The 13,472-nt window shown below is 47.9% G+C and overlaps 7 protein-coding genes across 7 annotated transcripts; 3 read left to right on the top strand and 4 right to left on the bottom strand.

The window, feature by feature from the left end:
* Window positions 1-398: 398 nt before the first annotated feature.
* On the top strand, window positions 399-1,904 carry F9C07_7600 (iron-sulfur cluster-binding protein; the record flags this gene model as incomplete). Its single annotated transcript, XM_041291420.1, has 5 exons — window positions 399-744; window positions 814-1,112; window positions 1,207-1,379; window positions 1,442-1,667; window positions 1,722-1,904. The coding sequence occupies 5 exons, from the start codon at window positions 399-401 to the stop codon at window positions 1,902-1,904; spliced, it is 1,227 nt and encodes a 408-aa protein (XP_041145284.1).
* Window positions 1,905-2,380: 476 nt separating this feature from the next.
* On the bottom strand, window positions 2,381-3,904 carry F9C07_2282638 (putative adenosine deaminase). The gene is made up of 2 exons (XM_041285560.2): window positions 3,786-3,904; window positions 2,381-3,719 (listed from the first exon to the last, which is right to left on the bottom strand). The coding sequence occupies exon 2, from the start codon at window positions 3,700-3,702 to the stop codon at window positions 2,593-2,595; it is 1,110 nt and encodes a 369-aa protein (XP_041145283.1). The 5' UTR covers window positions 3,703-3,719; window positions 3,786-3,904; the 3' UTR covers window positions 2,381-2,592.
* A 364-nt stretch (window positions 3,905-4,268) lies between these two features.
* On the bottom strand, window positions 4,269-8,249 carry F9C07_2282637 (chitin synthase C). Its single transcript, XM_041285559.2, has 7 exons — window positions 7,305-8,249; window positions 6,899-7,259; window positions 6,481-6,842; window positions 6,092-6,412; window positions 5,509-6,037; window positions 5,264-5,447; window positions 4,269-5,213 (listed from the first exon to the last, which is right to left on the bottom strand). The coding sequence occupies exons 1-7, from the start codon at window positions 7,380-7,382 to the stop codon at window positions 4,433-4,435; spliced, it is 2,616 nt and encodes an 871-aa protein (XP_041145282.1). The 5' UTR covers window positions 7,383-8,249; the 3' UTR covers window positions 4,269-4,432.
* Window positions 8,250-8,856: 607 nt separating this feature from the next.
* F9C07_7597 (uncharacterized protein) lies at window positions 8,857-9,411 on the top strand (the record flags this gene model as incomplete). The annotated part of the gene is made up of 1 exon (XM_041285564.2): window positions 8,857-9,411. One exon carries the CDS (start codon window positions 8,857-8,859, stop codon window positions 9,409-9,411), a length of 555 nt encoding a protein of 184 aa, XP_041145281.2.
* A 548-nt stretch (window positions 9,412-9,959) lies between these two features.
* F9C07_7596 (Intradiol ring-cleavage dioxygenase) lies at window positions 9,960-11,051 on the bottom strand (the record flags this gene model as incomplete). Its single annotated transcript, XM_041285558.1, has 1 exon — window positions 9,960-11,051. One exon carries the CDS (start codon window positions 11,049-11,051, stop codon window positions 9,960-9,962), a length of 1,092 nt encoding a protein of 363 aa, XP_041145280.1.
* Window positions 11,052-11,217: 166 nt separating this feature from the next.
* F9C07_7595 (uncharacterized protein) lies at window positions 11,218-12,168 on the bottom strand (the record flags this gene model as incomplete). The annotated part of the gene is made up of 2 exons (XM_071511655.1): window positions 11,218-11,441; window positions 12,066-12,168. The coding sequence occupies 2 exons, from the start codon at window positions 12,166-12,168 to the stop codon at window positions 11,218-11,220; spliced, it is 327 nt and encodes a 108-aa protein (XP_071365293.1).
* A 313-nt stretch (window positions 12,169-12,481) lies between these two features.
* On the top strand, window positions 12,482-13,405 carry F9C07_7594 (putative aldolase; the record flags this gene model as incomplete). The annotated part of the gene is made up of 1 exon (XM_041285563.1): window positions 12,482-13,405. The coding sequence occupies one exon, from the start codon at window positions 12,482-12,484 to the stop codon at window positions 13,403-13,405; it is 924 nt and encodes a 307-aa protein (XP_041145279.1).
* Window positions 13,406-13,472: the final 67 nt, after the last annotated feature.

The following is a 13,472-nucleotide window of genomic DNA, read 5'->3' as shown; positions in this document are numbered from 1 at the left end:
CGGCCTTACCAGCATATATTACTATAGAATTTACGCTCCTGATTTACGTGTATAGCCTTGAGAAAAATGCAAGTCATGCGTAAAGCTACATTAAACTCATCAACTACGGACTCCACCCAGCCAAGCCCAAAACCCAAGCCCTAGCCAACTCCAACTCCGCCCGGAAGCGGTCCGGATCCGCCACCACCCCCTCATCAACACCAAGACAAGATAACAAGATACGAGAACCAATATAACAAAAAGCCCAAGAATGAAACACAATATATCAGCCCCTGAAAACCCGTACCACAAACCCATATGAGCCAGACCCGATATCCAATATCCCGCAAACACAAACCATCATCAAAACCAAAACCCAACCCTGTATCTATATCCATACCCTCTCCACCAGCACCAAAATGAACCGCCTTTTCCCCTTCACCACAAAGTCCACAAGCACCCCTATCAAGGAAAAACCCCAAACAAAAGCCCTCCCATCCTCCTGGTATCGCTCCGAGGCGCTGTACGCCCTGGAGCGCCGCGCAATCTTCTCCAAGAAATGGATGGTAGTGACCCACCGTACCCGCTTCACAAAGACGGGTGATTATGTGCAGCTTAATGTGGCCGGATACGGCTATTTTATTATAAAAGATCGAACGGGGACAATTAGGGCTTTTCATAATGTTTGTCGGCATCGGGCGTATCCTGTTATTCAGTCGGAAGGGGAGTCTGGGACTGCGAATATTATTTCTTGCAAATATCATGGTAAGTTATAATTGGCTGTTTGATTTAGCGTCTGATTGAAGAAGCAAATCGCTAAGAATGATTGAACAGGATGGTCTTATGGCCTGGATGGTAAGCTTGCCAAAGCACCCCGGTACCAGGATGTGGAAGGGTTCGAGAAAGAGAAGATGGGTCTTTACCCTATTCATGTTCATATCGATCATCTTGGTTTTGTGTGGGTGAATTTAGAGGCTGGAGACCGACCGAGCGTATCTTGGGAAGAGGACTTTGAGGGCGTGGATCAGCAGCCTCGTTTGCAGGGGTTTGACCTTTCACAGTATCATTTCGATCATACGTGGAGTATGATGGGGGATTATAATTGGAAGACGTTGGCCGATAATTATAATGAAGTATATCCCTCCTTCCTCCCTTGCCCCTTTATGATTCCAAATTATCCGAAAGTAATGAAGATAAGAGAGAAACTGGTGATAACGATATGAATAGTGCTACCACTGTCCAACGGGCCATCCAGGCGTAAACGCCATCTCGGATCTGAGCAAATACTACGTCGAGACTAAAGCGGGACATATCCAGCACTTCAACGCCGATAAGCAGGATACGCCTGGCCTGGGGATCTTTAGTACTTTTTATTTCCCCAATGCGTCGATTACAGTTTCGTATGTTGTTTTTACTTTATTCGTTGGTGTAAATTGGTAGGAAGTTACTGACAAGATTCTAGACCGTCGTTTTGGTACATGATGCGCTGTCTTCCTGTTTCGGCAACACAGACTCGGATGGAGTATGATGTCTACAGGCATAACAATGCTTCGAACGAGGACTTTACGTATATCGATGAGTTTTTCAAACAGGTCCTGCGGGAGGATAAGGATCTGTGTAACGCGGCGCAGAAGAATTTGAATGCGGGAGTGTTTGTGAATGGGGAGTTGCATCCTCGGGCTGAGAAGGTTCGATTTGGGTACATTTTGTGAAAAGCTTGCATATGCTAATGTGGTACTTAGGGGCCATTATATTTCCAGAAAATGGTTCGAGAATTGGTCTTTAACCATAGGAAGAGAGAAGAGGAAGCTGGGAAGGATATTTGGCCGGCTGTGCCGCAGTACGAGGCTTCTGATAAGTTGCAGGAGGAAATTAAGTTCTGTGAGGGGTTAGAATGTTCAGGCGATGGCTCTTTGGAATGGTGAGAGGTAGCCGAACGGAGAGTGTATTGAGTTATGGGATTTGAATGTCGTTCATATCGACAGTGTTTAGGTCAACCCTTGGAGTACTTGTACGTATACGAATAATGAATTTGAATGCTTTCAAGACTTATGAGGCACCTTAAGGGTAAATCAGTCCGGTTACTTGTATACGTGCAGAAGTGGGCAATAGCTTACCTGTTGACATGACTGGGGAACGAAGGATGATGTAAGACCTCAACAATGGGGCTATAGTACAGCAACCTTTCTCGAATTTAGAGGGAAATGTATTAGAATGAGAAGCCGTGGCCAGGAATGCCATCAAGAGAACAATGACTAGCACGATGTCACTCGCACCGTCTGCGTTAAGTCGATCTAACCATCAATCTAGAATTATCTGAGGTAATCAATACAGTCAATACCAGACTTACCACCGGGGAGATGATAATGATGAGGAAGACAAGAGACTTGATGAGGGATGAGAAATGAAAGGAGGGGAAACAGAGGTGGGGGGTTTATACGGCCCTCGTTGGAGCCTGAGTGCCTCGCGCTATGTCATCTGATGGACAGACTCTCTATTGGGTATAATCACTCGTGTTAGGTGCACTTGTTCTTAATTTCGTGAATGCATGAGCTATCATCATCTCCTTCAACAGAGCTGCTTGACATGCCTTAGAGCATACTGAACGCTCTGCTAACTAATCAATTTCTCCTCAACACCCAGTACTCTTTCCAACTCATCCAAGATCTCCGTCTTCGTAATCTCATCTGCCCAGCTCATCTCAACCGCATTCCGAACGAGCTTGCCCATCTCTGACTTCGTAAAACCGCAATACTCATACACCTTCATCATATTCCCATCAATCCAAACATCATGCATATAAGTCGGATCATCGCTGTTGATACAGAACCGAACACCCTCATCCCACAACTTCCTAATTTTAGGGAAAAGCACCTCCGTAGCCTGTCTGCGATGATACGCATGCGGACAAAGCGTGAGCCCGATGTTTTTCTCTTTCAACGCAGCCATCAACTCCGGAGCATCGGTAGCATTGAGACCATGATCAATCCGATCCGCTCCAGCTCCCGCACAAACATCAAAAATACCCTCATGCATATGCTCCACCACATCCTTCTGATCAACATCACAGTGCATGGTTACATGTAAACCAACCTCCTTGGCCAACAGAAACCCCTCTTCAAAGAGTCCCGGAGGACGATCATACTCATTACTCGCTAGTCCGACCGCATGAAATAACCCCTTCCCCTTTCCATCTTTTGTTCGAGCCCAAGGCAACGCAGAGCGCAACGCCTCCAATCCTTCCTTGACTGGATGATCACGCAGAAAACAGAAGATCCAGTTACTTTTCACTCCGAGTTGCTTCGCTCCATCATGCTGCGCGCGGAGAAACCCGTTCAAGATAGCTTCAACGGGAATGCCTCGTTTAGTATGAGCCTGAGTATCGAAGAACGGCTCGACATAGCGCACGTTCACGTCCTTTGCCTTTTGGAAATATGCTATGGCTAGTTCGTAGAAATCATCTTCTGTGCAGAGGACTTGGCAGCCTTCGTAATAGGTTTCTAGGAAGGTAGGCGCACCATTGTCGCCGTTGAGTTCGCGACGGTGATTATATGTTATCTTGTACGAGTTAAGGAGCGCTTCGTAGGTGGGGTAGCGGAGAGGGATGTTGTTTCTGTGAGCGAGTTTCCATCGGAGGGCTGGTGTTAGGGTGCCTTCGATGTGGACGTGGAGTTCGACTTTGGGAAGGGAGGTTATGAAGGGGGTTATTTCTAGGCCGTTCATGTTTTGTATCTAATCAACTATGATGGAGGGTATGTTTAGGGCTTTAAGTTCTCTCTATCATATTCTGAATATGTTGTACGTACTAGTAGTATTTCGGTCTTTAGAGACACTGGGCAATGCATTTTAATACTCTTTCGGGTTATTCCTTCGGCGGCACTGTCCGACAATCAGCCGTTCTTCTGATAAGAAAAGTGCGAAGGATCGGAGGCTGTAGCTAATGACATTCAAGTTTTGGATTCCCCGCATTGTTGTTGCATATCTTTGCGGAGATCTTCCGATGAGGGCAAATTAGTGCTAATTGTTAGGCGTAGGATCCCGGCTGGTTTAATAGCCCTAATTAGGCTGGCTGGCTAGTTGATTCAGCTACCAAGTAGTCCTATAACTCTTTATTATTCTGGAGTAGGATAGCTTACGAAGTAGTGATAATTTAAGCTCTTAATTATAATTGTAATATAATACATTTAAAACATAATAAGTCTGGAATGACCACGTATTAAGTTTGAGCACTTTCCATTGATGTGAGAATATCAATTTAAGTATCAAATGATAAATTCCAATAAGTAGCTGCGCAAGACCGCGAGCTGCGCGTTTCTCTCCCAATTGCTTCAGCTCCGTTTGCTCTTGTTTAAAGGATGGAAAAGTATGGTACCACTCAGTCGAAAAATAAAGTATCATTTCTGAGGCAATCAGTAGTATAGGAACAAAACAATATAGTACAAACGAGAAAGAATCAACGCCGGGACACACAACAGAGAACACCCGCTCGCCCAAGAAAGTACAACGACCCAATAAACCGAAATAGTGACAAGCCCGCCGTAATCCACAAGATAATCTGGAAGAACCAGGTTGTCCTGGTCGTCGACGTATTCGTCAAACATATCTTATCCACCCCCGTAGCGGTAATCATCAACGCTAGGAGCAAGTTACTAAAGACCCAAAGACACACCAATCCGGTCCGGAAATTCTTATATGAGTCGTCTAAGGTTTTCCCTCCATCCTCTTCGGGTTCAACGTATGGCGCTAAGGCGCGTTTCACGGTAGCCTCAAACTGGCTGTCAATGTCGGCTTGCGGTTTATCGAGCTCCTCAATAAAATTCCTCTTATTGTTGTCTTTCTGAGTCGTTACAGACGGTAAGGCATCTACTTTGTCAGATCCTTTTGTGCCCCAGGAGACATCGTGCCAATTGCAGAACGCGTAGACCATGAGCACATTGATGCTTGTTGTCATGCCGAGGAAATATGCCCATGAACTGGTTAGGATATGCCAAGGGTCAAGGTAGAGTATACTGGCAATGATATAAATGCCGTATGTGGATACTAGCGCAATAAGCACGATACCACCTCCAGAGGAGCTGAAGAATGACTGTATAAAGGCAGCAAGACCATCATCGAAGTTGAAGTCCAGCATACCGCCGGTAAAGACACCAACCACTAGGTAGAAGGAGAGGATGAGAACATAAAGCTGCACGAGAGCGAAGTAGAGGAAGGAGATCGTGTAGAGCGTGACAACACTGGTACTTCGTAAGCTGCTGACAATCATATTATAAGAAGGAGCACTAACCCTTTTGGTCGGTTACCAAGGGCTAGCATGAACTGGAGCATCAGTACCCAGAGGTACCCGTATTTCAGAAAGGTGTTGACTATCGGGGAAGCGTCATTACCCCAGGGCCAGCCTTTTTCTTTGTTGTGGCTGCTCGGGGTACCGACTAGGTCCATGATCACCGAGCTTGTTAGCCAGTATGACGCTGTCTGAAACGTTAGTATCAAGCCCTGTCTAACATGCAAACTGCGGGTATTGGGACGCACCAAGAGAAAACCAGGTCATGATGAGCTGGCAGATATTGTAAAGGATCTGAATATGCAAGAAAAACAATCGAATGATACTATGACCACTGCGATAAATACGCCCAAAATGCATAATAGCGTATAGGCCTGCCGCAAACGACCCATTTAGCCAGCGGCGTCGCTGACCGACAAACTCAGCAGCTCCCTCAGGGACATCAGTCTCACCCTTCGCTGCCTTTACATAGCTCAAATGCCATTTAAACCCAGCTTTGGCTACTAGCTCAAAGCATAAGATGCGGTCTTCCGCTAAAAACATATTCTTTTTAAAGATATTCATACCTTCAATACCCTTCTTACCAAGGCGTTTTGATAAGGTATGATCACCGTGAAAATATTGCTCTAATGGACGGCCCATAATAGCCCGGTATCGGTAGGCAGAGAAAGCACCAGGCAGAACACTGACATAGCCAAAAGCACTTTCTAATGGCTTGTCCAGGATATTAGAGATTTTATATTCAAAATTCTGTGCAGCAACAAGGGGGTTTAAACACTGATCCTAGAAATTAGCCTCCGTGAGTATAGGCGTGGAAATCACCCAGCTCACCTTTTGCCAGCGTGGGCCAAGCATTGCATGGATCTCACCACACGCTCCACCGAGTGTTTTGTCATTATAGAAGGCCTCCCACAGCGATAGCAGAGACTTCGGGCCAGGTTTTGTGCCTGCGTCTAGAAGGACAATAACTTCAGGATTTAGTATTCGACTGAAGGCGTTCAGAAGCCAGCGATGCGAGTTGATCTTTTTACTGTTCTTCTGTTTTAGACAGAATATGAACTGAACCGGCGGGAGGTTGCTTGTTGATTCGTCACTGTGAGGTCGGACTAGTTGCTGAGTAGCAGTGACTGACAATTGGGTCGTGTATTCGAACTACTGCTGTCAGTGCCTAGATATAACAAAATGACCAGTCCTGATCAACGGAGTTAACCCCAACTCACCACATGTGCGACGGTCTCTCGGCCGTCTACATCTTTCTTCATAATACCGTCCTGGTAGACCCCAATTGTGGCTAGTACGTCCAGCGTATTCTTATCACAGGGCTCAATGCCATCGAAGATCAAACAGACAACAATCTTCTGCCACGCTGGGCCTCCCTTATTCCAAAACTCCGACTTTTTCAACCTAACAATATCCCGAATATTCTGCATTACTCCATGTAGAGTACGTGAAGTCAGAACCTTATCCTCATTATAATAAGTAACAGCAATCAGCAACTCGGTATGCCGATTATACATAGCAGGCCGAAGATTGTATCCGTTGCGTAGGGTAAACTCGTCGGGGTCACACGTCGCCGCCGTATCTAATTAAGATCATCAATGAGCCGAACCATTCTCTTAATTTCTGAGGTCAACCCACATCGCAAATGTGTAAATTCCTCCGAGAAACCCTCCTCAGCATCACGGTACTCCGGCTGGATCGCATTCTGAATTGCGCTCGGAACCGGATAGTCGACACTCAGCACAGCTCCCTTCACTAGATTAATCTTCCTCGTTCCGTATCGATTCAGCCCTGCGCGGGTCTTCATTCCACTTGATTGAACCGGCTCATATTCCGGGGCGCCAAAGACCGTCGGGCCGGGATCATGAAGCGTATATCGCCGGTGTGAATCCGATTCAGCGACAGGATCGGCGAACGGCGTGCTGTAATGGCTGGAGCTGTTCTCCTGCAGGAGCGATATCTCTTGCTCGTCCGGTTCTTCTTGGTAGAAGGGGTGTTGCTGGCGTTGTTAGAATATGACGAAGATATTTCCAGCGATACTAACCTCCTGGTAGGGGGGACAGTGGCTGCTCTCGCTGTCGCACGATGTGTTGGCTAAACTGCTGGGGCGCCTGCTGCTCATCTTGATGCTTGGAGAGGAAGCGCCAGGGTAGACCAAATCCTGCTCAAAAGGTGAGGATAGTTCTAGCTATCAAGAACGGAACGTAAGATAGACTAGACCCGGCGGGAGACGAAGGTAGAAAGCCACGATGTGCAACGGTCTTTTAAACCTACTCTTCAAGCTTTGGTTCTACTCGATAGTTAGAGTGTGGACTTGCTAAATACACAAGATCTAAAAATAAAATCGTCGAGGATAACTGTGGTCTCTAAAAAACTAGTAGGTTAGTGTTAGAGCCATGGCCGCGCGACCAGCGCCTCTAGGCAACAGCCTCTGAAGCAGTTGAAGATAATTATAGCGGGAGTTGGGATTTTTCATCTACCCTGGTTCTAGGGAGCAACATCGTACAAATCCTTATCCGTTCAACGGAGACCAGGTAACGGGCAGCCGGCACCTGTTTCGGTAAGAATAGAAGTGAGACAAGGTATAACTGAAACGGTACATAGAGCCTGAACAACAATCCAGTAAGGAATCCAGCGTTCGCATACTAAAATAATTTTTGTACGATGATTTAGACATTTACTGCATAAGGATTATTCTCGGTGTTTAGACATCATTGAGAAGGCTATGTGCTAGCTAATTTAGGGTTATTTATAAACTATACCGTCTATACGTGCAGCTCCTAGCGTTAATTGCTCTATATCTTGCCTGAAACATGATCAGAAAACCGCAGAATCACTCTTTCTGGATTTTCTTTTTACTGAAGTGCAAGACAACAGAATAAAAAATAAGGTGTTAAAAAAACCTAGATGGCACTACGTACCACAGAAGACGCGTCGTCCCCTCATTGTGGGGAGATCCATAGTGGGGATTTATCCGCCACAGTGCGACAGCGTTGCCACCATGACTACGTATATCCAAAAATAAAGAGTACTTTCGGGATTCTAGCTGCTCGGGATAAGTCCATAGTTGCCTTTTCTGAGACAGTAACATAAGCCCGACCTAAAATCGCTTATCGGCAAGCCGGGCGAACCCGGACTTAGATGCTGATGTGGGTTTTATCGCGGGTGTATCGCGGGTGTATAACGGGCCATTGCTTACCCACAGCCGAAAATAATATGCTGCTGCGGATGGTGAAGCGGAAATATGAAAATAGAACAGATAGTGAATACTTGCATCGAGAACACATAGCACCCATCCTCAATTCGTGAGTTAAAAATAAATGTTAGTTACTGTAGTCCATTTGCTTACACTAAATGACCAGTCTCAACAGAGACTGCACCAGGCATCTAAGCGAAGTGGAGAGAGGCCTACGAATCATGCCATGGCATTCATTCTGCCTCATACTCCCGGGGTATAGGTCTATACAGAGTGAATTCACTCCTTGTACTTCCGCGAACTCAGCACTCTATTCATAGTTTCCAGTTTTAGGCATGAATATAACTCGGGTCCAAGCATATATAATACCAGACCAAGACCATGTCCTGAGCCTCAATGAATGTCACCAGCGGACGATTTCTCCAAACGTGTCATCTCTCATAGTCCAGACAACCAAACCTTTCTTTCGCCAGGTCCAGGCTCGATCATTCCGTTCAAAATGTCCACCATCACCACAACAACAACAACCACCACCACTGCAGCAGCAGCAGCAGCATCATCGTCATGCCACGCAAAGCTCTACGAAATCCCAACCACAGATGCCGCATGCGCCATGCCCATGAACAGCACCTACCACACCCTAATGACGAACTGCTGCGGCGCCGCCAGCGTTATCTCCTACTCGGACTGCGACTACTACTGTCTCGCGCAGAACCAAACCATTGGCAACCTAGCGGAGTGTCTGATTAAGGGCTCTGCGGCGGGACAGGTGTGGTGTAATACAAATGAGAATGCAACGGCTACGGGAACTGCGAGTGCGACTGCAAGCGCAACGGGAAATGAAAAGCTTGACCCGATAGGATCGAATGGTGTGATGACTTCGAGTTTGGCTACCATGGATGTATTGATGCTGGTGCTTGTGGCGTTTGGTGGAATTGCGCAGCCGTTTGTTTGAGGTTTATTTGGGTGGATCTCACAGGTTATGGACTGGAATATGGTTGTTGGCTGAGCCCTTGACTATGGGATAATCTAGGGAAACAGTTAGAAAAGCGATCAAAGTGGTTGAAAGGTTACAGCTCATGCATATAAGATGGAGAGGAGCATACGGCGTTCTTCCCTCTTGCTCTCTCTTCAAATGTTTAACACTCGTTAATACAGGGTTGTCAGTTGGAAACAATACTGCCTAAACCTGTCCTAGGGGGGTGGGGTGTTCCCATTGGGAATATGCAGATATGATTTGGGGTGGTTTATCCACCTCTCATATATCCAACCGGCGTTCTATGCAGCCTCAAGTAGCCCCTTGGCTAAAATGCTAAGCCGAATGCAAGAGGAAGCTGGAAAAACTAGATATGCCAGGAAAGGTACGATTTACCGTTTTCCAAATACAGTAATTTTTACGATTATGAGGGCAGGCTTGTCTTCATGGTTTACCAACATCACATACTCGCATTGCGATAAATACGACTATATACTAGAAGATGTGCCGCCCTTTAACACATAACCCTATGCCGCAGAGCTCTGAGGAAGGCCGCCATCAATCGCCCTGGGGTCTCCATCCGACGTGCCTTCCACTTCCACCGCTCCTTCGGCCGTGTAAACGTTGGTGTAATATGGATAGTGCACAGCCGAGAGGTTGACAGCCACTGTGATCCAGGCAAAGAGCCCATCTTCGATGTTGTCTCCAAGGAATGCGTAGTTGAGCATGGGGTCAGAGTTACTGTTCTCCGTCTCCTGGCTGACAACCCGATCCACCGAGTTTAGCGTGATGGGAATGTTGTTGGTATTGTACGGATAGGTTGATTCGACTTGGTCAATGAGGTCCTGGTCCAAGAATATCTGAGCGACGTGTCCTACTGTCCCACCGGCAATGGTGTTGTTTGGCAGACGTCTCGCGCCAAAATGGGCGATATTATGGTAATGCGTGGTGCGTCCATCATAGTGGCCCGGGAAGAGAGTATCAAAGGTGACAACACCGTCTATGTCAGTTTCCTGAATGCCACGAAGAAAGGTGCGGTTTCGATTGCTCAAGTCATGGGAGTTGCCATTGCCGTCTGCAACAAGGCCGGAGTAAACTCCGGTTGCATTGCAGCCCCAGAGTTCAGCATAGAGACGCGGAATAGGCTGGCACGTTTCGACGTCAATATACTGCTGTTCGAGAATAACCGGTACTCCGGGCTGCCCTTCGCGGATCTCAGATCGGACTCGCTCGCCGGGGATCCAGTATGGACCGGTTTCTCCCTCAGCAGTTGGACCAAGAATGCAAGCCTTCTGAGTCGTGTCCTTGAAGATTTCATTGGGAGGCATGGACGGCGACACAGGACGGGTCACCTGATGTGATTTGTTCAGCACGGCATCTGTGTCTCGGGTGATCAACTGTCGGCGGTGCAGCTGGACTGTTGCCTTACGGCGCGCTTCGGAACGAGCTTGAAGACCACTGGCCTCTAGCTGGCCTGCACAATTTGCCAGTCCATGCCCGACGTCTCTCTTGTATGCCCTCACAGGTGCTGGGTCGTGCTCCTCGTGATGCCCGGGGTGAGCAAGGGCTAGGATGGCGCATCCAAAGACGGTAAAATGAATCGCGTTCTTTAATTGCATGGCAGAAAGATGGAGAATGGCAAAAGTGAACTAAGAAATGTTGATTGTCCCTGGCTTTCCGGCGTTGTTGGTCTTCAGCGAAGGAGACAACATGAGTCTTTATATCTTCCCGTCAACGCCTAGACAAGTTCAACCCCTAGCTCACAAGCACTGGATAAGTGTTTAATCACCCTGTGATGATGACCTTTCTCTTCTTGGCACTGTAGATCCTTACTCTAAGGTTCTCTGTGACCATCATCTGGGAGAACAAAATGCCGGCTTTGCATGCAAACACGTCCAGCATCACAGGTACTTGGTGCCTGGGCCAAAAATGAATGATAGCATACGAGGTAGTCGGACGAAGATACCAAGTCGAGAAAGGATGTACCTTCCACAAGCTCTCCACAGCCACTATGGGAGAATACATGTCTGCTCTCAAACGCAGCAAATAGGGAACCAACAATTGCCCACGAAAGTGGATTCACGCTGATCGACACGCTTGGCGCTAAGGGGCGGCGGTGGGAGGACTCGCAGGAGCCATAGAGGCTGCAAATGAAATCACGAAGATAGTAATCAGAACAAGCATCGGCGTAATGTCTCGGCCGTAGGTGAGATTTCGTTCGCTGATGAAGATTTCCCCAACCCAAGCACATCCTGTCCCTTCACCTTGTTAAGTTCAAATTCATGCTCGCCTCATCCGAGTAGCTGGTCCTTATCCCCAAGCAAGACCTGTGGGTAACAAGCAAGACTCAGGAAGCTGTCTCTAGCAGTTTTTTTTTTTTTTATCCGCGTAGAGAGACTCGTCCTTGCCGCCGTTACCACGGTCAAGATCGAACGTGTAGCTATAGGATGTTAGAGTATTCTCCTTCTCGTCAAATGTGTCGGTGGTCTCAATAATAATTGGAAATATTTTACATTTTTTACACTCCTTTGGTACAAAAGGTAATGAGTGTCTCATACTGTATTCGTTTTGTGCTTTGCATGGTCATGAATTTAATCTTACCATCAACCCACCATTCTGAGGAGATCTCTGACAGCCTACTTTTGGACCAGGAGGACATGGCGTGCTTTCAGCTAACTGGCCGTGCTTGTCTGGTTTCTGATCAAGGGACAGACCTGGGTGAGTCAGGAATATCATGTTTGCCTGGCAGAGCGCGACTGCGAGTCTAAAGCTGGAGAATGGGCCGCCACTGACATTCTCCGTTCGGGAGTATACTTGACGCTTTGAACGGACCTCAACGGGCCGTCGCACTCCGTGCCATATAAATGATATCTCCGATAACAGTAACGGAAGTCCAACCACCGTTCCTGCTAATCTATACCATGGAAGGATGTTCTGCACATCCGATTCCGCAGCGGGGTTACTTTCATACAATTAACCGTTTCTGTCAAATAGAGTCTGAAAGCACCGATCCAGAAACCAAGATCCGTATATCTTTACAGCGGCAACCATGCCACCGGCTACAGTTACGGAGTACCCAATTCACCACTCGCAGGCCAAATCGAACACCGAGAGGCCAGGAGCACCCGTATCTGGCTCGCCGGATTTGACCTCATCGTGGAGACAAGACGTGCACTTTCTAGGCGACAAAGATGGCAAAGTCGAGCTCCGCAGTCCTCCAAATTTCAATGATATCAGCGACGCCCGCACACACCTGAAGCAGCACCTAGCCGCCGCATTCAGGGTCTTTGCCAGACAGGGCTTCGATGAGGGTGTCGCAGGCCACATCTCCCTACGCGACCCCGGCAACCCATCCCTATTCTGGATCAACCCGCTTTCAACACACTTCTCCCAGATCCGCGTCAGCGATCTTGTCCTTGTCGGCGAGACCGGCGAAGTCCTTCCAGACGGCGCCCAGAACCCCATCAATGGCCCAGCATTCGCCATCCACAGCGCCATCCACCGCGCCCGGCCGGACCTAAACGCCGCGTGCCACGCACACAGCGTCTACGGAAAAGCCTTCAATTGCTTTGGCCGGCCGATCGAGATGCTCTACCAAGACGCGCTGCGCTTCTACAACGACCTCGCTGTGTATCCGCGCTACGGTGGCACGGTGCTCACGGCCGAGGAGGGCGACCGGATCGCGGCTGCACTGGGGCCGAGCTGCCGTAGTGTGATTCTACAGAACCATGGCATGATTACCTGTGGGCGGACGGTTGACGAGGCGGCGTTCTTGTTTATTGCGTTGGATCGGTGCTGCCACTCCCAGCTGCTTGCGAATGCAGCGGTGTGTCCTGGATTTGAGAAAAGGTATATCACCGACGAGCAGGCGGAGTTTGGGCATAGGAGGAGTGGTAACGCAAGCAAGATGTGGCTGGCCTTTCAGCCGTATTATGACCAGGTGGTGAAGGAGGAGCCGGATTTGTTGCTGTAATACGAGCTTCTCATGCAAGCCCATCATATACGTATACATCGATAGATTCTGTACTAAATAGCGTAGT

Source organism: Aspergillus flavus, chromosome 3 (genome assembly GCF_009017415.1).
Source record: "Aspergillus flavus chromosome 3, complete sequence".
NCBI classification, from domain to species: Eukaryota; Fungi; Ascomycota; class Eurotiomycetes; order Eurotiales; family Aspergillaceae; genus Aspergillus; species Aspergillus flavus.
This window is presented reverse-complemented; position numbering and strand designations above follow the sequence as displayed.